Here is a 20,740-nt window from a genome sequence, read left to right on the forward strand (position 1 = left end):
TGACTGCTGCACCTCCTCTTTCTACCAGCTTCCAGGTGAGGGTGATGCAGCTGGCTCAGGATCACTGTGTACACAGGAGGGGCAGGGAGGAAGGTGAGGACAGGAGGCCCAGCACAGCGGGAGTCTCCCAGCTCCCCAGCAGCACAGCGCCTGCCTCTGGCCAGGGCCAGCTGCTTATTTAGTGATGCCTGTGGACGCACCTCCACTCTCAGCAAACGGGGGAGAGCCCCTCCAGTCCCTCTTCCAACACAATTCAATGAACTTGGCTTTCAGGATGGATACTTCTTTTTATTTACAATTTAGTAAAAAGCAAAAATCCAGGATCAGAATTATAACCACCACAAATTCCTATCAAGAGGAATTGGCAAGAGTTGTGCACACAACACAATTGCATTTGAAGCCTTCCAGCCAGCAGTGGAAAGGTCTGCTACCTAGTATCTGGGGAAGGACAGCTAGGCCTGCTCCAGGTCCATTTACCATCATAAGCCCTGCATGGTAGAGGTTGTACAGCGGCAGGACCAACCCCACCTGGCCTTCCTAGAGTCCCTCTAGAACGATACAGAGCAGACCCCATACCCTTCCCCAGCCAGGGTCCCCAGCATGGCAGCATCATGACTGGCAACCAGTAGAGGTGCAGGGCCATCCCCTCTCCAGATGCTGCTACATCATCTATGCAGTGGCAGAGAGGAGGAGGAGAAAATGATTGGGAATTGCCACCCGAGACTGGACAGAGGCCAACTACAGTTTTCAATAGGTCAGAGCAAACCCTGTCTAAATCCCCGCTGTGAAGGTCACCAGGGCCAGCTCTGAGGAGATGGGGAGGATGTGCACTTCCCAAATGCACAGCGGCACAGTTCTGCTGCTTATGAGTGGATCACAGGGCTCACTTGTCCCAACCCATGAGAAGTCCACCATCTGTGCATGGTGGGAAGACCCTGACACCCTCAAGAAGGCAGAGAACTTGGCAGATTGAGCTCCACTGAGGCCCAGCCTCAATCAGAGATGTGGAACTGGGAATCAGCGTCCTCCCTCATTGTCAGATGGGGCACAGACCCAGTTGGGAAGTCTGCACCTTGCTCTTTGTCCCACCAGGAGGTTTGACAGAACTCAGCCCAAAGCCTGATGGCAGAAGGTTCTCACTACCATCACCTGAATGAGGATGGGGAGATAAGGCCTGGGAAGTGTGGAATGGGACACAGAAGCCAGGTCCACATATGCTTAGGAGCATATCTGAGCAGTGATAAAGCTGGTCTATCAGACACAGGCATGGGGGACATTCTAACCTTGTCCTTACACAGATACTCAGCTCTGGATGCTACTTTAGCTCCCTTAGAACATAGCTCAGGCTCCTACAAAGGGAAACTCAGCACATATTGATGAATTAAGGAAATCAAAGGAAATTTCCTCTTTTAGGCCATGGCGAGCTCACCTACAAAGAGAACATGAGAACTGGTGGTATCAAGTTTGGTGGACAGCATGGTGTCAGCCAGTCACTGGAGGTCATGGAATGCATGACTGTGTGACTGTCTCCAGGGTTCTCTCTGTGCAGCTGTCCCAGCTCAGGGCTATGATGATCCACAGACATGGGAACCTCTCGGTGGTGCTCTGGCAGGAGTTTGTGCTGGTGGGATTCAAGGGAGGTGTGGAGACCCAGGCCCTGCTCTTTGCAGTATTCTTTGTCCTGTACATGGTGACTGTCCTGGGCAACCTCACCATGATCACAGTCATCAGCCTGGATGCCCACCTGCACTCACCCATGTACTTCTTCCTCAAGAACCTGTCCTTCCTGGACCTCTGCTACTCATCTGTCATCGCCCCCAGTGCCCTGGCCAACTTCTTCTCCTCCACCAAAGTCATCAGCTTTGGAGGCTGTACAACCCAGTTCTTTTTCTTCTCTTTACTGGTCACCACTGAGGGCTTCCTACTGGCAGTAATGGCCTATGACCGCTTCATGGCCATCTGCAGCCCCCTACAGTACCCTAGGACCATGCGCCCTGACAAATGTGCCTGCCTAGTCCTTGGCACCTACTGCGGAGGCTGCCTCAACTCCATGGTGCAGACCAGCCTCACCTTCCAGCTCCCCTTCTGCAGCTCCAACCGCATCAACCACTTCTTCTGCGACGTGCCGCCCCTGCTACAGCTCGCCTGTGCCGACACGGCTCTCAATGAGCTGGTCATGTTTGCTATCTGTGGACTCATCATTGTGGGCACCACTCTTGTGGTCCTCATCTCCTATGGCTACATCACAGTGACCATCCTCAGGATGCGTTCAGGGTCAGGGAGACAAAAGGTTGTCTCCACCTGTGGCTCCCACATGACAGCAGTGTCCTTGTTTTATGGGACAGTGTTTGTCATGTATGCACAGCCAGGGGCAGTGGAGTCCATGGAGCAGGGCAAGGTGGTCTCCATCTTCTACACCCTGGTCATCCCGATGCTCAACCCCCTCATCTACAGTCTGCGGAACAAAGACGTGAAGGACGCCCTGCGGAGGCTGGGACAGAGATGGGCAGCTCTGTGAAGGGGTGGTCAGTGAGAGATGCTGTCCTTTGGATGAAGGAAAGGAGTCCATGAGAGACAAGACAATTCCTCTTGGTTGAGGAATTATTTTATGTTTTTCCTTCCTTCCTTTCTTCCTTCTTTCATCCATCCATTCTCCAACCCTTCTTGAAAGCATATTGTGAGCCAGATATTTACTAAGTGAGAAGAACAAGTCATGTTCTTTACCTTCAGAAAACTACTGGTCCAGAGATAAAGCAGAACTTAAATCACCTTCTGTTGGGGTAACATTTGCATGTGTATTCATGTATATTTACATTTGTTGCACTTGATTTTAACTAAAGCTCAAGAAGTGATTGCATTTTCTGGCATTCAAAGGTTTTTTGTCTTTTCTATGAAAGGAAATAGATTTTGGGGCCTTGTTTTTATTTATGATCCAATTTTGAAAAAAATTAAAAATCTCCAGTAACATTCACATACCAGTTCCCTCTCTGATGCCACCCAAGTGCAAGACTGGCCAGGTTCTGGTGGCCTCTTTTGTGGTCAATTAAAAGGACCTCCTGACACCACTTTTCCCTCTTTCAGCTCAAATCTATATCATTTCCCCAGAAAAGATCTCTTTAAAATAACAATTGATTCGATTCCCAGTACCAAAAAAATAAAATAAAATAACAATTTAAATCTATGGCCAAGCATCCCCTATAGTGAGTTACATGTCAGTGGCCCAGATCTCAAAAAGACTGCCTCTGTCTTGAAAGAATGAGTCTGAGATGAAAGTGGTGCTGAGCATATTCAAAATGTCAAATCATAAAACCACAACTCAGGGAGTTCATCCCTACTCAAATTAAGAAAAAGGTACCAATACCACATCTTCCAGGCACCCTCCAACAATTTTTCACTTACATGAACCCTGGATTAGACTCAGATCAGCATTCCCACTGCCTATGGGGAACATTCTGTGAGTGGGATTACACTACTTGTCTTTGTTCATGAGCATTATGAGGCTCACAATCATGTTTGTGAGACAAATCTATGTGATTGTATGTAATAATAGCTTCTTGACTTTTCTCACCATATAGCTTTGCAACATATGAAGATACCATTTTCCCACTCTTAAGGGACAGGACAATTTTTCCTGTATTGTCACAGTGTATATGAAATTGTGACAGAAATTCCTAGGACTGTAATAGCTTGGTAATGGGGTATACCTAATATTTGCAAATTCTGCCAAAATTATTTTAGTCACTTATGCAGATACTTTCTTGAGTGTCCATACAGGCTAATGAGTATAACCATTAGCTAACATTTTTTCATTTATTTAGTGGTGATTCAGATGTTCTGTTGATGGTGGTTTTACTGTTTACATTTTTTGAACTGTGTCCTCACTCTTTTTCTAGTTGGTTTTTGAGAGTTCTCCACATACTCTGGATCTGATTGCTTTGTTGATTAGATAATTTTCAAATATCTTCTTCATCTTGTGGTATTTTCACTGTATACTGTTGTCTGGTGTCTTTTGAAGAGCACAAGTTCTTAAAATTAATTTCATCAACCTGTTTATGGTTAGTGAATTCTGTGTCAGAGTAGGAAAATCTCTGCCTACAATAATGATAAAGAGTCATTTGCATTTAAGAAGTTTAATTCTTTTGAGTTTCCCATAATGAATCAAAATTCATTTGAAATAAATTTTCAATCTGATTTGAAATAATATCAAGTTCCATTTTTCTTTTGTTTTTTTCTTTGTCCTTTTCTTTTTTCCATATATCAGTTGATCATTTATAACAATAATTGTGATTTCTACCGACAACTATATAAAGCCATTTTGTCATGAGCCAGTGTTCATGTACACATGGATATGTTTCTAGACTTCATTTTTTTCTATTAGACTATTTGTCTAAGCTCACATTATAACATGAAATATGACTAAATTATAATTAATATATAGTACAATCTAAAAAATAACCAGGTAGTTTTACTGTAAAAATAACTAATTATGTCAAAACTAATTATGACTATAAAACCTCTAAGAGTTCATACAAAAAACTGCACTTCCCTAAATAATTTAGAAAAAATGTAAAGTTGTACAGTTATTGGTGGGCATCAAAGAGTTCTGAGTAAATAGGATATACCATGTTCATGGATGGTAGTGGTCAATGCCATGAAGACTATCATTTTGAAGCTTGGTTTATAAACTCAATGTTTTTCTACATGACCAGATTTTTCTAATTCTGAACAAAATGATTCTACAATTATATTGGGCCTTGACATAAAACATCCTAAGAACTCTGGAAAAATGAGAGCAAGGAGAAGGAAAGGAACATATCCTGTGAAAATCAAGACTCCTTTCAAAACTGTGGTAACCTAAACTGTTGTCATATATGTATAGAAAAATATAAGAGGATTCTCAAGTGGTAAAAAAAAAAACTTTTGAAAATTACTGGGACTCAACAGTAATGAAGAATTGTATTTTTTGAATTATATTTTTTTAAATGTCACAGATTTAGCACACTTATCAGAATGAGGAGAGATGGAGAAAACAGGGACTCATAGAGTGCTGGCTTTGTTTCCCTGGTTCAGTCATGTTGAGAGAAATATGGGCAGATAAGTGAATAAAGAAGGAAGAATTGAATACAATATAGTTGCTCATCAGGGACAATCAAACCCTAAACAATTTATGCCAAGTAGAGTCCAGTATCCTTTTCTTATGGAAGTTATTAATGTAGACAGACAAAATACACAGAGACATCGTGAAGCAAAAAAAGCAGAAGATTCAAGTGTCAGGACAGATGTCTCTCCTTTCACTACTGTTTTCATCATTTTGGGAGTCATAGGTAATGCAACAAGACAGTAAAGAAATAATTAAAATGTATTCAGTTTGGAAGGGAAGCAAAAGATCTTGTCATGTAACTCAGAAGAATTGACCAAAGAATGCTGCCTAGAACTAATAAACAATTAGGGTAACTTTGCAATATTAATATGGAAAATTTGAATACTTTCATATGTATTAACAGTGAACAAGTACCATTTAAAATTATAACCACAATACCAATTGTGTTAACACCACCAAAATTTAAAAGGTTGGGTGAGAATCTTATAAAATATATATAATAATCCTATTTACTACAAAACACTGTTGGAACAAATTAAACAGAAACTAAATAAATGAAAAAAATATTCCATGTTCATGGAAGGAAGACATAATATTGGCAGGATGTCAGTTCTTTCCATCTTGATGTATAACTACAATCTCAGATAAAATCCCATGAAATTATTCTGTGGTTTGTACAGCTTATATCTAGAATGTCCGTCAATGGTGTGTGTTGGAGGCTTGGTCTTCAGGTTGTGGCATTAGTAAGATCGAGTACAGCTTTAGGAGGTGGAGCCTACCAGAAGGATTTAAGTGCCCTGGAGGGACAGTGTATGACTTCACCCTATACTCACATTCTTTGCTTCCCAGCTGCCAAGTGGGAAGCAGCTCCCTCTTCATGTGTTATGGTTTAAATCTAAATTTCCACCCAAATTCCCATGTGGGTGGAAGGTGATTGGATCATAAAAGTGCTATACTCATAAGTGAATTCATCCACTGATGAGTCTGTTAGGTAAATGTGTTATTAGGAGATGGGGTCTTGTTGGAGGTAGGTCTCTGGCAGCATGACTGGAAGGGTATATTCTTACTCCTGGATCCTCCCTTCTCTCTCTGCTTCCTGGTTACCATGATAGGAGCAGCTTTTTATCTGCCAGGCCCCTCTGCCATGTTGTTTCATCCTTGCAGCTAGCCAACTAGGGACTGAAACTACGGGCAAAAATGAACCTCTCTTTCTTTAAGTGGTAGGTGTCAGGTATTCTGTCTCAGCAACAGGAAAGGGGCTAAGACACCATGCACTCTTGCCATGATGTACTGGTCAACACAGGCCCAAAAACAATGAATACAATCAACTAAGAACTAAAACACCCCAAGCTATAACCCAAAATAAATCTTATACATTTATAAATCTTCCATTTTTAAAGTTGATTATCTCAGATATTTTGTTACCATAACAGAAAAGACACACAGCACATATTGACATTATTCTAAACTGTGTATGGAAAGGAAAAAGACTCCGATTGTCCAACATCGTATCAAATGAGAATAACAGAGTTCAGTGACTGACACACTCAAATTTCAAGTCCTACTACAGAGCTACAGTGAGCAAAACAGTGTGGTTGCTGAAAGAATGGGACAATCAAGCAATGAAACCTAATGGAGTCTAGAACAGAACCTCAAAATAGAGTCCTTTTCTGGCTAAGCTGCAAGTTTTTCAAATCTTCAGCTGTTATTTGCTCCCAATTCTCACTACAAATTGGGTCAAAATCAGCCAGCGATACCCATACCACTGCAAGACTCAGGGGTGTAGGGGCTGACTTGAAACTGGCTGTACCAGATTAATTCATCCCCTGCTTGTAAATTCAGCCACACACAAAGTCTTAGAACATGGGCAAAATTGAAACAAGTTCTTTCCCAGAAGTGAACATGAACAGTTTTTAATTCAGTTCCCAAGAGAGTCCCATTCTCACCTGAAACCCATGACCACCGTCTTTACTGATCACCTTCCCTTCAGGATTCTGGTCTTTGGAACTCAAATGAGAATCACCCATACAGCTGTGTTTACAGCTTGTGAGGCTTCCTCAAGTCCGATTTTTCAAACTCCTACTACAAGTCAATTCCAAATGCTTCAAAGATGCTATTTTTCTGGTACTAATTTTCTGAATTAGTCACCTTCCCATTGCTGGGACAAAATGCCTGACATATACAACTTAAAGGAAGAATGTTTTATTTGGTTTCATGGTTTCATAGTTTGCTGTCCGTAGTTAATTGGCTCTAAGGCATGAAGATCATGGTGGAAAGGTATGGCAGAGGAAAGGTGCTCACCTCATGGTATCCAGGAGAGAGAGAGACAGAGAAAGAGAGAGAGAGGGGAGAGAGAGAGAGAGAGAGAGAGAGAGAGAGAGAGAGAGAGAACCGGCAACAGAATAGACTTCCAAAAGCATGTGTCGAATGACTTCATCCAAGTGGGTTTCATCAATTAATTATGCATTCATTCAGCTGTAAACTCACTGGTGGGTTGGTAGGTTAACCCACTGGTAAGGTCAGCACCCTTATGATCCAATCACCCCTCTAGGCTCCCACCTCAGAATATTGCTGCATTTGGGATCTAGATGTCAATACATGAGTCTGTGGGGGCACATTTTATGTCTAAATCACATAAATGGGAAAGAAGGCACTGGACTCTGAGTTAGAAGAACAAAGGAGAAGTAGTAGACACTTTACCCAAGTAAAAGAAATCAATGAAGGCATTCAATTCCAACCCATGCACCAACTGAGAAGTTCCCCCACAATCTGCTGACAGGTAAAAATCTAAATCAGGCTTGTGAATGTGGTCACAGAGTTTACATGGGGACCCCAGAAGTTCACAGGCATGCACACGGTAATGGACACAACAAACACTCAGCTAATACTCAGAAGGGAGGTGTTATTGGGGTATGAGAAAAGCATTTTCTTTGTATTGGTCACTTCTTACTTGCTTGAATTTTCAAATATATATTTGTTTTTATTTTTGCAGAGAGAGGCAGAGATTATTAGACATTCTAGAACAAAAAAGTGGGGAAAATTGGAAAGAGGAGTTAGAGGTGATCTTATCCAACTTCATAACTGTGCTGAGGAGTAATGATTAGCTGGGGTCTGTGGCCTGTGCTGGCAGAGTACTGATTCTGGGTACAGTGGGCTTTACTGTTACCCACACCGTCTGCCTCACATCAACATGGCCAGAATGAAGGACAAGGAGGGGCGGCTATGGGCCAGGACATCCCACTTGAACCCTGCCCCAGGGTGACCAGTCTAAGTGAGGACACTGAACACAAGGTCTTTCCAAGCTGTGCTCCTCATGCTATCTCCTGGGGTCGCCGAGAAACTCAGGCCTCCTGGCACGTCATAGGAGGGGAAGATTGGCCACAGCACTGCAGCTCCTAGAGCCCAGGTAATTGGAGTACAGAGCAGTACAGAGGTCCAGAGCCTCCCTAATTGGTCACCAGAGGCTCCCAGTCCCAGTGCTACATGGTGCAGAGAACCTCCCCAGCAACGTGACCTGAAGGACAAGTACCTTGATACACGGCCTACCTGAAGGAACGGGACAGGAGGCAGAGCCAGGCAGCCACCCTCCCTCTTCCACAAAGAAGCAGAAGCTTCTTTGGACATGGACAGCCAGGCTCTTAGCAGACCTCAGGTGTCCACCTCTGCCCCACCACCATCACTTCCTGCTCCAGAAGCTAGATCTAAACTTCCCAGGAAGTGGGTGTCTTCTTTGTCCACTTCATTATCTGCAGCAAGAGCAAGTCAGGAACAGGGCACCCTGGGAGTCTCAGCATGGCTGTGTGGTCTTAGGGAAGTCCTGACTTTCCAGAGAAGGTAAGGTGAGTGCAGCTGAGGTCAGACATACAGGAGTAGGTCCTGGGTATAGGAGACAGCAGTTGTGTGCACGGTGAGCACTGAGCACTCCCCTCTGGGGCAGGCCTGGCCTCTGCTCCTGGTCACTGGAAGTGGTGCCTGTGAGCCTCTCCCCGACAGGAACCCCTAACACAGGTACTCGATGCACCCTGTCATCTCAGTTCCAGTTCTCCCTGCAAGTGGGCAGCAGCTTTCAGCCCAGGGTGATGCTGCTAGCTCAGGACCACACAGTTCATGTGAGGGGCAAAGCCAAAGGCGAGGATGGAAGCCCAGCATCATGAGATCACTACTCTGGGCATCAGGGTGTCCTCCTCAGCCCATGGGCAGTGCCTGGTCCACTGATGACTGTGGATGTCCCTGCCTCTGCTCTAGGATTGAGACGTCCTTGCTTGTCACTCCCCGCTTGTCACTCCCCCAGTGTTAGTGACCTGGTTTGAGGATCACATTTCGTATATTTTCAGTTCATCACAGAAAGGTGGCTTGCGCAGTTTGTGCCAGAGCTGCCAGTGTGTGTGTGTGTGTGTGTGTGTGTGTGTGTGTGTGTGTGCGCTTATGTGTGTTTGTGTGAAGAGAAACTGCCAAAACAAGGCCCACAGAAACATTTCATTGAGAGTCACTGTGCTCACAGTGGGAAAGTAGGCTGCTCAGTGGATTGCAGAGGACAGAGGGACCCCCATGGGCACCACATCCCCATGTGAGGGTGGCCTCTGGACAGGTGAGGAACCACAGCCTCCGACCCACCCATCCCAGGGACCCTCCTGGTTTCTCCAGCAGCAAGGAGGGCAGACTCTCCTCCCTCCCCAGCCAGGGTCCTCAGCACAGCATCGTGAAACCTGCTGTGACCAGCAGAGTTGCTTGTGGAGCCTATGCAGTGACAAGGGCTCTGGCTGTGGCATGACAAGGACAGAGAAGAGAAAAGGATCAAGAATATCCCAGACTTGATTCCAAATTTAAAGAGAATTTCTACCCAAAGCCCCACACCAGATGGTAATCTGGGGACGGAGATGGCAGGGAGGCCAGGCCAGGGTCTGTGCATCTCCTGAGCATATCAGGGACACTGTCTGCTGCTCTCCAACCAGGGGGCACAGATTTCTCTCCCCACGAGATGTCCAGCATCTGGATGTTGGCAAGAAGTGCCCAGTATCCTCGAGGTGGTGGTTTCCAGCCAGCTGAATGCTGCTGTGGCCAAGTGTCAGAGCCAGAGTTGTCACTGTGCAGCTGAGGGTCCTCAGGGGAGAAAGACAGAGGCCCTGCCTGGGCCCAGGAGCACTGCTCACTGCTCTGCATCCAACCTGCAGAGGCCAGGACCAGGGCCAGGGCTGGTTGGCAGAGGTTCTCCAACTACGAACCGGGGAGTGAGGAACTGAGGCAAGGGCAGTGTGGGATGGGACCATACACACTGGTGCTGCTGAGGAGCCTCCCTGAGGGGTAGCAGGGCAGCTGCTCAGAGGCAGGCATGGGGCCCCTCAGCTCTGCAAACCTATTTCATCCCCAGAGCACAGCTCAGTTCATGCCCTGGGAGGGATCAGTACACACTCATGAATTAAGTACATGCTCAAGTGAAGGAGATCTCGGTAGGCAGGAGAACCAGGCAGGTGGTGGCCCCTTGGTCAGTGGGCAGCATGCACTGATGAGCCCATGTACTCTATAAGGCATGACTGTGTGACTGTGACCAGCTTCCTCTCACTGGCTCCACCCTCCTCTCTGCACAGCTGTTGCAGCTCACGGCCATGACAGCAAACAGACATGGGAACCTCTCAGCTGAGCCCTTCTGGGAGTTTGTGCTGGAGGGATTCAGGGGAGGTGTGGAGACCCAGGCCCTGCTCTTTGCTCTGTTCCTGGCCCTGTACATGGGGAGCATGTTTGGCAACCTCACCATGATCACAGTCATCACCCTGGATGCCCGCCTGCACTCGCCCATGTACTTCTTCCTCAAGAACCTGTCCTTCCTGGACCTCTGCTACTCATCTGTCATCGCCCCCAATGCCCTGGCCAACTTCCTTTCCTCTGCCAAGGTCATCAGCTTTAGAGCCTGTGCAACCCAGCTGTTTTTCTTCTCTCTTCTTGGTACCACAGAGGCTTTACTTCTGGCTGTGATGGCCTATGACCGCTTCATGGCCATCTGCAATCCCCTGCGTTACCCAGTGACCATGTGCTACATGGTCTGTACTTGCCTGGTGCTGGGCTCCTACTGCGGAGGCTGCCTCAACTCCATCGTGCAGACCAGCCTCACCTTCCAGCTCCCCTTCTGTAGCTCCAACCGCATCAACCACTTCTTCTGCGATGTGCTCCCGTTGCTCAGGCTCGCCTGTGCTGACACAGCTCTCAATGAGCTGGTCATGTTCAGCATCTGCGGCTTCATCCTTCTGGGAGCAACAACTGGGATCCTGACTTCCTATGGCTACATCACAGTGACCGTCCTCAAGATGCCCTCTGGATCCAGGAGACACAAGGTCTTCTCCACCTGTGGCTCCCACCTGATGGCCGTGTGCTTGTTTTATGGAACGGGGTTTGTTGTATATGGGCAGCCAGGAGCCATGGAGTCCACAGAGCAGGGCAAGGTGGTCTCCATCTTCTACACCCTGGTCATCCCAATGCTCAACCCCCTCATCTACAGTCTGCGGAACAAGGACGTGAAGGATGCCCTGAGGAGACTGGGACAGAGGCGGGTGACCCTGTGAAGGTGGGTGGCCAGAGAGAGACAGTGTTCTGGGTGTGTGGAAAAAAGCATACTGCTTGTCACAGAGGCAGTTTATGTGTCTTTTGAGTTGATTTTGCTCCTGTTTCTTTCATTCTTTCATCCATCCTTCCATCCATCTTTTCAATCCTTGAAAACATATCATAAACCAGGTTTTACTAAGTATGCATAGAGCATGTTCTTTGCCACCAGAAAAACAGCAGTCCAGAGACAAATCCTGCATCCCTTGGTAATAGAGTGGCAGAAGTTTAAGCAGAGATCTCTCAAAGCTGGGTACAGGACCCATGTCAACATCTCCGGGTTCATTAGCATTTGATGATCTAGATGACCCTTTCCTCATCTTACATCAATGCGGCCAGGAACTTCTCCCCTGAGCATCTTACAATGGGACTCTCAGAGGCTGCAGACTGGCCTGGGATCATCGTGCCTGATGCAAGAGCACTCTGAAGACTCTATCCTCCTAGACCCAGCAGCCTGGCTGGGTCCTCTGCCCGCCTCTGTTCACAATGCTGGACTCCTCCTGCAGGGCTCAACAGACCTTTGAGATGCCCTCAGGGCATCCCCCTATGCTCCAGCTAGGAGCCCAGAGTCAGCAATATGCCTTCCTGGCACTCACAGTGCTCCTTGGAAACCTGGCCTGGCTGCAGGAAAGAGAAGAGCAGGGAAGGGAGGGTGAATTGACTTGGTGTCCTGTGCAGATCTGCTGACCCCTTGCACCAGCCGAGGTCCTGGACCTGCAGCTCAGGCTGGAGCTCCTCATCCCACACCCCCTGCTCATGCCCAGCCACACCTGGCCTCCTTGCTGAGTGTCCCTGTGCTGGAGCTGCCTCCTCCATAGCCAAGAGCAGCAACTCGCCCTCTGCATGGCGTTGGTCTGAGTCCTGCTGATGGTGCTGAGCACCCATGCTGTGCCTTTGCTCTCAGCCCCAACCCTTGTGCTGTCCCTGCTCAGACTTTAGGGAGGGCCAACAGCCTCCCCCCTTGCCTCTCTGTTACATGTAATATTTCTGTAAGGACGTGGGTTTGGAAAATGAGATGTTATGTCTTTACATCAGCCATATTAACCTCAAATTGGACACAGGAATCAAAGTATATTTCTTGCACAAACATGGAATTATTTCAATTCTGTTGAATTTAATGGTATAGAAAGGAATCAGCTGGTGTTCTTCCATAAGAGCATTAATCCTGACTTTGAATTATCGGCAAAACTAGCCTTAAATCCAACAATAATTCTTCTATATTCTGGTGTGAAAGGAAAAATACTCAGAAAGAAACTACTGACCTTAATATTAATGACCCTTTTGCATTGCCTCTGGCTTCGTTTCTGGTGAGCGCCACTTTTCGATGTTAGAAGCAGCGTCTTTTGCTTTGTTCACCACATACAATGCTTTGCAGGAACTCAGGAAAACCCACTGGGTCACTGTATACTTGAGCTTATTTTTATCTAGTCATTGACACCTAGGTAGACCCAACATAGTTCTAGACAGGTTAATGAAGCTAAGCAGAGTGTTAACTTCTTAAAATATGATGACTTTTATGCTGTCTATGCTATCATTTAAAACGGGTAACAAAAAATCTACCTTCATAAGCATTTTAGTATACTGTTCACTATCATTAAATATAGCCACAGAGTTGTGTAACCCATGTTCAGAACTCTAATTCTGCAACACTAAAATCCTGTACTTATTAAACAGCACCCAGCTACCCTCTCCCAGCCCCTGGTGGTCCTCTTACACCTTCCATCTTTATGAATTTTACCCCATGTGAGTGAGCTCAGATAGTATTCTGTGTGTGTCTGGATAACTTCAGTTTTTAAAAGTTTGTGATCTGTTGATAGCTAACAAAGCTGCATATTGAACATCTGAGGTTCATTATACTGTTCTCTCCACTTTTTACATATTGAAAAAATTTGCCATTACTGCTTAATTAGGATATGTTTTACTGTAAAATATTCTTCATTGTTTTTGCTGCCAAATAAAATTTGTCTTTCAACCCATCAGTTATGTTCCTCAAAGTAAGAACAATATTTTATATTGTCTTTAAATTTTTTCTCATTCTTCTTTGTGCTCATAGTTTACAATTGTATCAGTTATTTTTTAATAAAAATTGGTTATTTTGAATAATTGGCTAGATGTATGAAGTGTTAAAAAAGCATGGTGAATGTTTTAAAACTTATTACAGCAATTTACTTGCACTGTCATGCCTGCCTCGTTGTCTTGAGTCAATTCAAAATTTTACTTCTCATGGTTACTTTAACTTTGAGATAGTGCCAGAAGTTGGATCTTGCCAAATCTATTCAATGAGGTAGAGAGGGTTTTTGAGCCAGCCTTTCCACTGGACAACACGCAGCTGCCACATTTACTGTATTTTTTATTACATCTCATAAAGATTCTCACAAAATAAGACTTCCAGAACTGCTTCAGAAAGTGGCAAGAATGGTGGGCTAAGTGTGTTCAAAGTGAAGGGAAGTATACTACAAAGCTACAGTGATAAAACAACATGGTAATGTGAAGAAAAAAACAGACTTGTGGATCAATGGAACAGGGTAGAGGATGTAGAAACAACTCCAGGCACACTCAGCTATGTTATCTTTGACAAAGGAACCAAATACTTTTGCTTTGTTCACCATATACAATGCTTTGCAGGTCGCCACCATGTGGCAGGAGCTCAGGGAAACCCCACTGGACCATTGTGTACTTGAGCTTATTATTATCTAGTCATTGACATCCAGGTATACCCAGCATACTTCTAGACAGGTTAATAAGGTTAAGTAGAGAAAAGATAGCTTCTTTAACAAATGGTGCTGGGAAAACTAGCTATTCATATCTCAAAGATTGAACCTAAATGCCTAACTCTCACCATGCACTAAACTGAAATCAAAATGGATCAAAGACCTAAATATTAAACAGAAACAATTGACTGGAAGACAAAATAGGTAAAAGGCTTGAAGACATAGGCATAGGCAAAGGCTTTCTGAGCAGAACGCTAGTTGCAGAAGAAATAATGCCAAAAAACAACAAATGGAATCACGTCAAATTCAAAAGCTTCTGCACAGCAAAAGAAACCACCAACAGAGTGAAAAAACAATCTAGAGAATGGGAAAAAATTTTGCCAGCTACTCCTCAAACAAAGGACTAGTATCTAAAATATATAAAGAGCTCAAAAAAGTTAGACCCTTCAAATTTAAAGACCCAATTAAAAATGGGCATCTGAAATGAATAAACGCATCTCAAATGAAGAAGTACAAATGCCCAAATAAACACATGGAAAAATGCTTACCATTGCTGGCCATTTGAGAAATGCAAATTAAAACACTGAGATGCCTTCTCATTCTACAAAGAATGACTGTCATCAAGAAAGTAACCAATAACAAATGTTGATGAGGCTATGGGGGAAAAAGGGCCCTTCTTCATTGTTGGTAGGAGTGTAAACTAGTACAACTACTATGGAAATCAGTATGGAGATTCCTCGAAAACCTAAAACTAGGAATTCCATTTGACCCAGCTATTCCCTTTCTAGGTATCTTCCTGAAAGAGTTAAAAAAATCATACCACAGTGATGTATGCATAACCATGTTTATAGCAACACAATTCATAATAGCTAAATCTTGGAAGCAATTTACATGTCCATCAACAGATGAATGGATAAAGAAAATGTGATATTCACACACAATGGAGTGCTACTCTGCCGAAGGATAAGTTTGAGTCATTTTTAAGGAAATGGATGCACCTTGAGACCATAACATTAAGTGAGATAAATCAGACACAAGAGCTTAAGTAACACATGGTTTCTCTTATGTGAGAAATTCAATATATAAATAAAATACAAAATAAAACATAGACAATAGGAAAAAAGAGAGAGATGAAAGTTATTGTAATACAACATGGAAAATGTATTTAAAAGTGCACCTTTATTTAGTATAATTGTCTTATGTGTTTTATATGTTGTTGTTAGGTTTTTTTGCCTGTAAATCTGGTTGTTAATCTCTATACATGATAATTACCAGGATTTACAGGATAAACAAACAAATCTGATGCTGGAAAAATAAAAAGGGCAAAAGGAAAGGGGGAAAAAAGAATAGAGATGTGTTACATTCCCCAAAATGAATGTAATCTGCAAAACTGTACTAATACAAATTAAAAATTTTTAATTTACCATATATTTCAAACACATCTTATATTTTCCCTCTGTGCCTATTAAGCTATACTTGTAAACTTCTTTTCTCCCATTTCACAATTAGCTAGAACAGAAGCCAGATCCCTTTAGACCATGACTACAGTGGACTGTGAGTGCCTGGGTGAGCACAGGGAAATAAATCCCAGGAAACCAACTGCCCAAGTGGCCCTTCTTAAGCAGGAGTCCCTGGAACTTTCTCCTCAAAGGAAAGATTAGTTTTGTATCCTTGAGCCTGTGATGGGCAGAGGCTTGCTGATTTCTGACATGCCCTCGAAGCATCTTTCTTCTTATCTCTACACAAAGTTCTTGGTTTCTGTTTAATGGCACTAATCTCTTCAGCAGCCATACCGCCTTTGGCCCCAGCTTTATACATGGTTCTTTTAGGGCCCAATTTTAGATTTTTTAAATTTTTTGCCTGTGGTTTTTGCCCCTAATTGTTACCATAAACCTAGCTATAAGCCAGGGGTGCACATGCCACAGCCAGAAAGTGGGGCTATCTGAAAATTTATTTTAAATTACTTTCACCCAATCAATTATTCCACTGTCCTTAGTATTCCATAAAGCCTCAGAAAATTGAACAATATAGACATAATTTTCTGCAAGAGTGTAACACACACCACCTCTAGTCCAATGCCAATGGAGCCCTTGTTTCCAACTGAAATCTCCTGAGCCCTGCCTGCATGTTTGACTATCAGCATTTTGGTTTTCAGAACTCTGACAAGAATCCAGCCAGAAAGCCCTACTGTCAGAATTCTAGGGGTTCTCTGGTCCTCATCTCCAAACCTTTTCAAATTCCTCCCACAAACCATTGCCAAAAGCTTCAAAACCACATGATCAGAAACATCACAGCAATAGCCCCATTTCTCTAGTACCAATTTTCTGTATTAGTCAGCTTTCCCATTGCTGGGACACAATATCCAACACCTGAGACTTAGAAGAGAAGAAATTTGACTTAGTTCATGTTTTCAAGATATTCAATACATAATGAAGAGAGAGGCCAGATACTGAGGGCTGCATTTAGCAAGTCTCCAGGGGAGGCTGGGGTATTCACAGTTATGACTGCCAGCCCGAATGGACTATTTTTGCTAAAGATACTGGAATTAAATAAAATGAAAATTCAGTGTCTCAGTCACTACATTTCAAATGCTCCACATGGGCTCATGGGGTCCAGTAGGAGGTGCAAAGAGAGAATTCTCCCATCCTCATGGACAGTCCTGCTGGACACTAAGTCTGGGACCAGGTGTCATTTTAAAACAAGAGGGAACAAGAATAGGACCCCACTTCTAGAGGGGCAAAACACCATGTTGGTGATGGCTGACTCCTGGGTTAACCCATAGAGCACCCTGAGGGACTCAGGGTGGCTGAGGAATTCAGACTTGCTGCCTCCACATTAGGAGGGAAGGTGATGAAACAAAGATTGGCTGCAGCACTGCAGCTTCTAGGAACAAGGGAGTTGCAGTCCCGGCCCAGGGCAGAGGCCCAGAGCCTCCCTAATTGGCCACTGGAGGCCCTGAGTCCCAGTCCTGCCAGGTGCAGATAACCCGCCCCACAGTGTGACCTAGAGTACAAGGGAGTCCACGTGCTGTCCAGCTGACAGCCACAGGAGGGGAGGACAGGGGACAGAGCCCTTTCCTCCCTTACTCCACAAACACCCAGGAAATCGCTGCTACCAGAACGGGACACCCGGATGCTCACTGGGCCCCCAGGGGCTGAGCTCTGCCCAGCCCAGCCTCACACCTGTGCTGAGGGTCCAGAGCTGAACTCCTGAGGAGCCGAAGTCCTCAGTGACCTCCTCACCATCGTCAGCACAGAGCAGGCTCAGGAGCACGGGCACCCTGGAGAGGAATCTATGGCTGTGCATCCTGGGAAAAGTCCTTAAAGGTAAGATCAGTGCCACCTCCCACTGTCATCTGCTGACAGAAGGAGCCCTGTGCATAGGAAGGCAGCAGGAGTGTATACACAGTTAGCACTCAGGACTTGCTCTCAGCAGGGAAGATGCTGAGTCCTCACCCATCCTGGCCAGCCTCAGCCTCAGCCTCAGCTCCAGGTCAGTGAGAAAAGTGCCTGAGAACCAGAATCTTCAGTTCAGAATTAAACCCCAGTTCACCTTGTTAAACAGAGGTTGTGATTCCATTGTGAGGGGCTTCAGCTCCTATTCTTAGACAGCTCATGGGTGACACTGTTGGCTCAGGACCACAGTGTCCACACAAGAGACAGGGAGGAAGGTGAGGACAGGAGGCCCATCACAGCGGGATTCACTCAGCTCCCCAGCTGCACAGCGCCTGTCTCAGCCCATGGCCATACCTGAATCCTCAGCAGGCTGGGGAGACCCCGGCTTGTCCCTCTTCCAACACAGGTCAGTGAAGCTAGCTTTGGGGAAAGACACTGCCATGTATCTTCAGTTGAACAAAAAGAAAAACTCTGTGGGCCGGGGGTTTAGCTCAGTGGTGCCACCGCCTGCCACACAAGCACAAGATCCCGAGTTCAATCTCTGGTACCCAAAAAAAAGAAAGAAAGAAAAGAAAAACTCTGTGATCAGAATTATAACCACCAAAGGTTTATAGCAAGAGGAATTAGCAAGAGTGATGCGCGCAACATGATTTAAATACTTGCAGCTCACAGTGGAAGTCTGCTACTTAGTACATGGTGGAGGCCAGGTGTCCACACTGGGTGAAGGTAAGCCCTGCGGGGTATAGAGCATGTGGATTCTGGACCCACCCAGCCCAGGCCCCCGCTGCAGTCCCTCCAGGAGGAGGTGGAGCAGGCCTGCATATCAATCCCCAGCCAGGGTGCCCATCACCCCAGCACTGGGACTGCCTCCTGGTGACCAACAGATGTACAGGGGACCCTCCCCTAACACTGCTGCAATGCTGTGCTAGGAAAAGGACAGGGAAGAGAAAAGATCAGGAATGGGCAGAGGTCAACAGTGATTTTCAAATAGGTAAAAGCAAACCTGTCTAAATCCTCACCATGAGGAGATAGGGAGGGAAGCATTTGTGTTTCTCAAACCCACCATGGCACCAGTTCTGCTGCTCACAACAAGACAGTGGGGCTCACAGGTTCTGACCCTGTAATAAGTCCAAATCTGTACTTCAGCAGGAAGCCCTGACATCAGCGAGAAGGCAGTGAGCTCAAAACACTGAACCCCACTGTGGTCCAATCTCAGAATCAGAGAAGTGGAGGTGAGGACCAGCATGCTCCAACATTAACTAAACTCGAGAAAATATCCACTTTCTGGCCACAGGGAGCTCATGTGCAATGACAAGGCAGCTTGGGGTCCAATGGTCAGTGGACAGCAAGGCAAAGACAGTTAGATGAGTGACCTTAGGACCATGACCTGTTCCTTCTTCCTGGTTCCACCGTCCTCTCTGCACAGCTGTCCTAGCTGGGTGCCATGACGACCCACAGACATGGGAACGTCTCAGCAGTGCCCTTGCAGGAGTTTGTGCTGGAGGGATTCAGGGGAGGTGTAAAGACCCAGGCCCTGCTTTTTGCCACCTTCCTGGCCTTGTATGTGGTGACTGTCATGGGCAACCTCACCATGATCACAGTCATCACCCTGGATGTCCGCCTGCACTCACCCATGTACTTCTTCCTCAAGAACCTGTCCTTCCTGGACCTCTGCTGCTCATCTATCATCCCCCCCAATCCCCTGGCCAACTTCCTCTCCTCCTCCAGGGTCATCACGTTTGTAGGATGCACCATCCAGTTCTTTCTCCGTTTGCTACCACAGAGACTTTCCTATCAGCTGTGATGGGCTACAACTGCTTCAGGGCACTCTGCAGCCCCCTGCAACAACCAGTGACCGTGTCCCCCACAATGGGTGCCGGCCTGGTTCTAGGCTCCTACTGCGGAGGCTGCCTCAACTCCATGGTGAAGACCAGCCTCACCTTCCAGCTCCCCTTCTGCAGCTCCAACCACATTAACTATTTCTTCTGTGATGTGTCCCCCATGCTGCAACTGGCCTGTGCTGACACAGCTCTCAATGAGCTTCTCCTGTTTGCCCTCTGTGGCTTCATCATTGTGAGCACTGTATTAGTGGTCCTCATCTCCTATGGCTACATCACAGTGACCATCCTCAACATGCATTTGGGATCCAGGGAGCACAAGTTCTTCTCCACCTGTGGCTCCCACCGCACGACTGTGTGCCTGTTTTATGGAACCCTGTTTGTCATGTACACACAGCCAGGGGCAGTAAAGTCCATGAAGCAGGGCAAGGTAGTCTCCATCTTCTACACCCTGGTCATCCCAATGCTCAACTCCCTCATCTACAGTCTTTGGAACAAGGACATGAAGGACACCCTGCAGAGACTGGGACAGAGAGGGGCAGTCCCATTAAGAAAGGTGGCATGTAACAGACAACAACCTGGGGATGGAGGGAGGGCACTGGAAGTCACGGGGTTTATCAGAATGGAAGCTTGTGACTACACTGAGCCTTCCTTACTTGTTTCCTTTTTTGCATCCTTCTACCTATTGCTTACCTGCTCTTGAAAGGACAACATGGATCCGGCTTTTACTAAGCGAGAATAACAAATGTTCTTTACCACTGAAAAAATAAGGACCCAATGGTGGAACAAACTCAAATCTCTCACCCACCAGTAACACAGTGGGAGGTGCACAGAGCCAAGCCTTTAAAGCAGGGTTTGAGAACTGATACCAAAACCTCTCAGTGAAGATATAGAAATACCGCATTCTCAGTGGTCCGTTCCTTGTCCTTCATCATAGAATCTAATGCCACTTGCCTAGGAAAATCTCTGCTGGACATCTGAGAAGAGGGATCTTAAGGGGCTGCAGGCTGCACACGTCCTCACAGTGGCCTGGATTTGCCATGGCAATGGGACAGAGCTCTGCACCCTGTACTTCTCCTCACTCAGCACCCTGGCTGCTCCCTA

At 45.7% G+C, this 20,740-nt stretch overlaps 2 protein-coding genes and 1 pseudogene across 2 annotated transcripts; all 3 read left to right on the forward strand.

Moving 5' to 3' along the window:
• Positions 1–1,478: 1,478 nt before the first annotated feature.
• On the forward strand, positions 1,479–2,518 carry LOC101700043 (olfactory receptor 9S13). Its single transcript, XM_013066906.2, has one exon. It carries the CDS (start codon positions 1,508–1,510, stop codon positions 2,516–2,518), a length of 1,011 nt encoding a protein of 336 aa, XP_012922360.2. The 5' UTR covers positions 1,479–1,507.
• An 8,159-nt stretch (positions 2,519–10,677) lies between these two features.
• LOC101704802 (olfactory receptor 9S13-like) lies at positions 10,678–11,847 on the forward strand. The gene has a single exon (XM_004868531.2). The coding sequence runs from the start codon at positions 10,705–10,707 to the stop codon at positions 11,653–11,655; it is 951 nt and encodes a 316-aa protein (XP_004868588.1). The 5' UTR covers positions 10,678–10,704; the 3' UTR covers positions 11,656–11,847.
• Positions 11,848–19,242: 7,395 nt separating this feature from the next.
• On the forward strand, positions 19,243–20,339 carry LOC101705152 (olfactory receptor 9S13-like; annotated as a pseudogene).
• Positions 20,340–20,740: the final 401 nt, after the last annotated feature.

This window comes from Heterocephalus glaber, unplaced genomic scaffold (genome assembly GCF_053883595.1).
Source record: "Heterocephalus glaber isolate CG9 unplaced genomic scaffold, H.glaber_assembly_v1.0 deba00001004, whole genome shotgun sequence".
NCBI classification, from domain to species: Eukaryota; Metazoa; Chordata; class Mammalia; order Rodentia; family Bathyergidae; genus Heterocephalus; species Heterocephalus glaber.

Coding starts and splice junctions, on each gene's coding strand:
- LOC101700043 (XM_013066906.2), top strand. CDS start 1,508: ATGCATGACTGTGTGACTGTCTCCAGGGTTCTCTCTGTGCAGCTGTCC.
- LOC101704802 (XM_004868531.2), top strand. CDS start 10,705: ATGACAGCAAACAGACATGGGAACCTCTCAGCTGAGCCCTTCTGGGAG.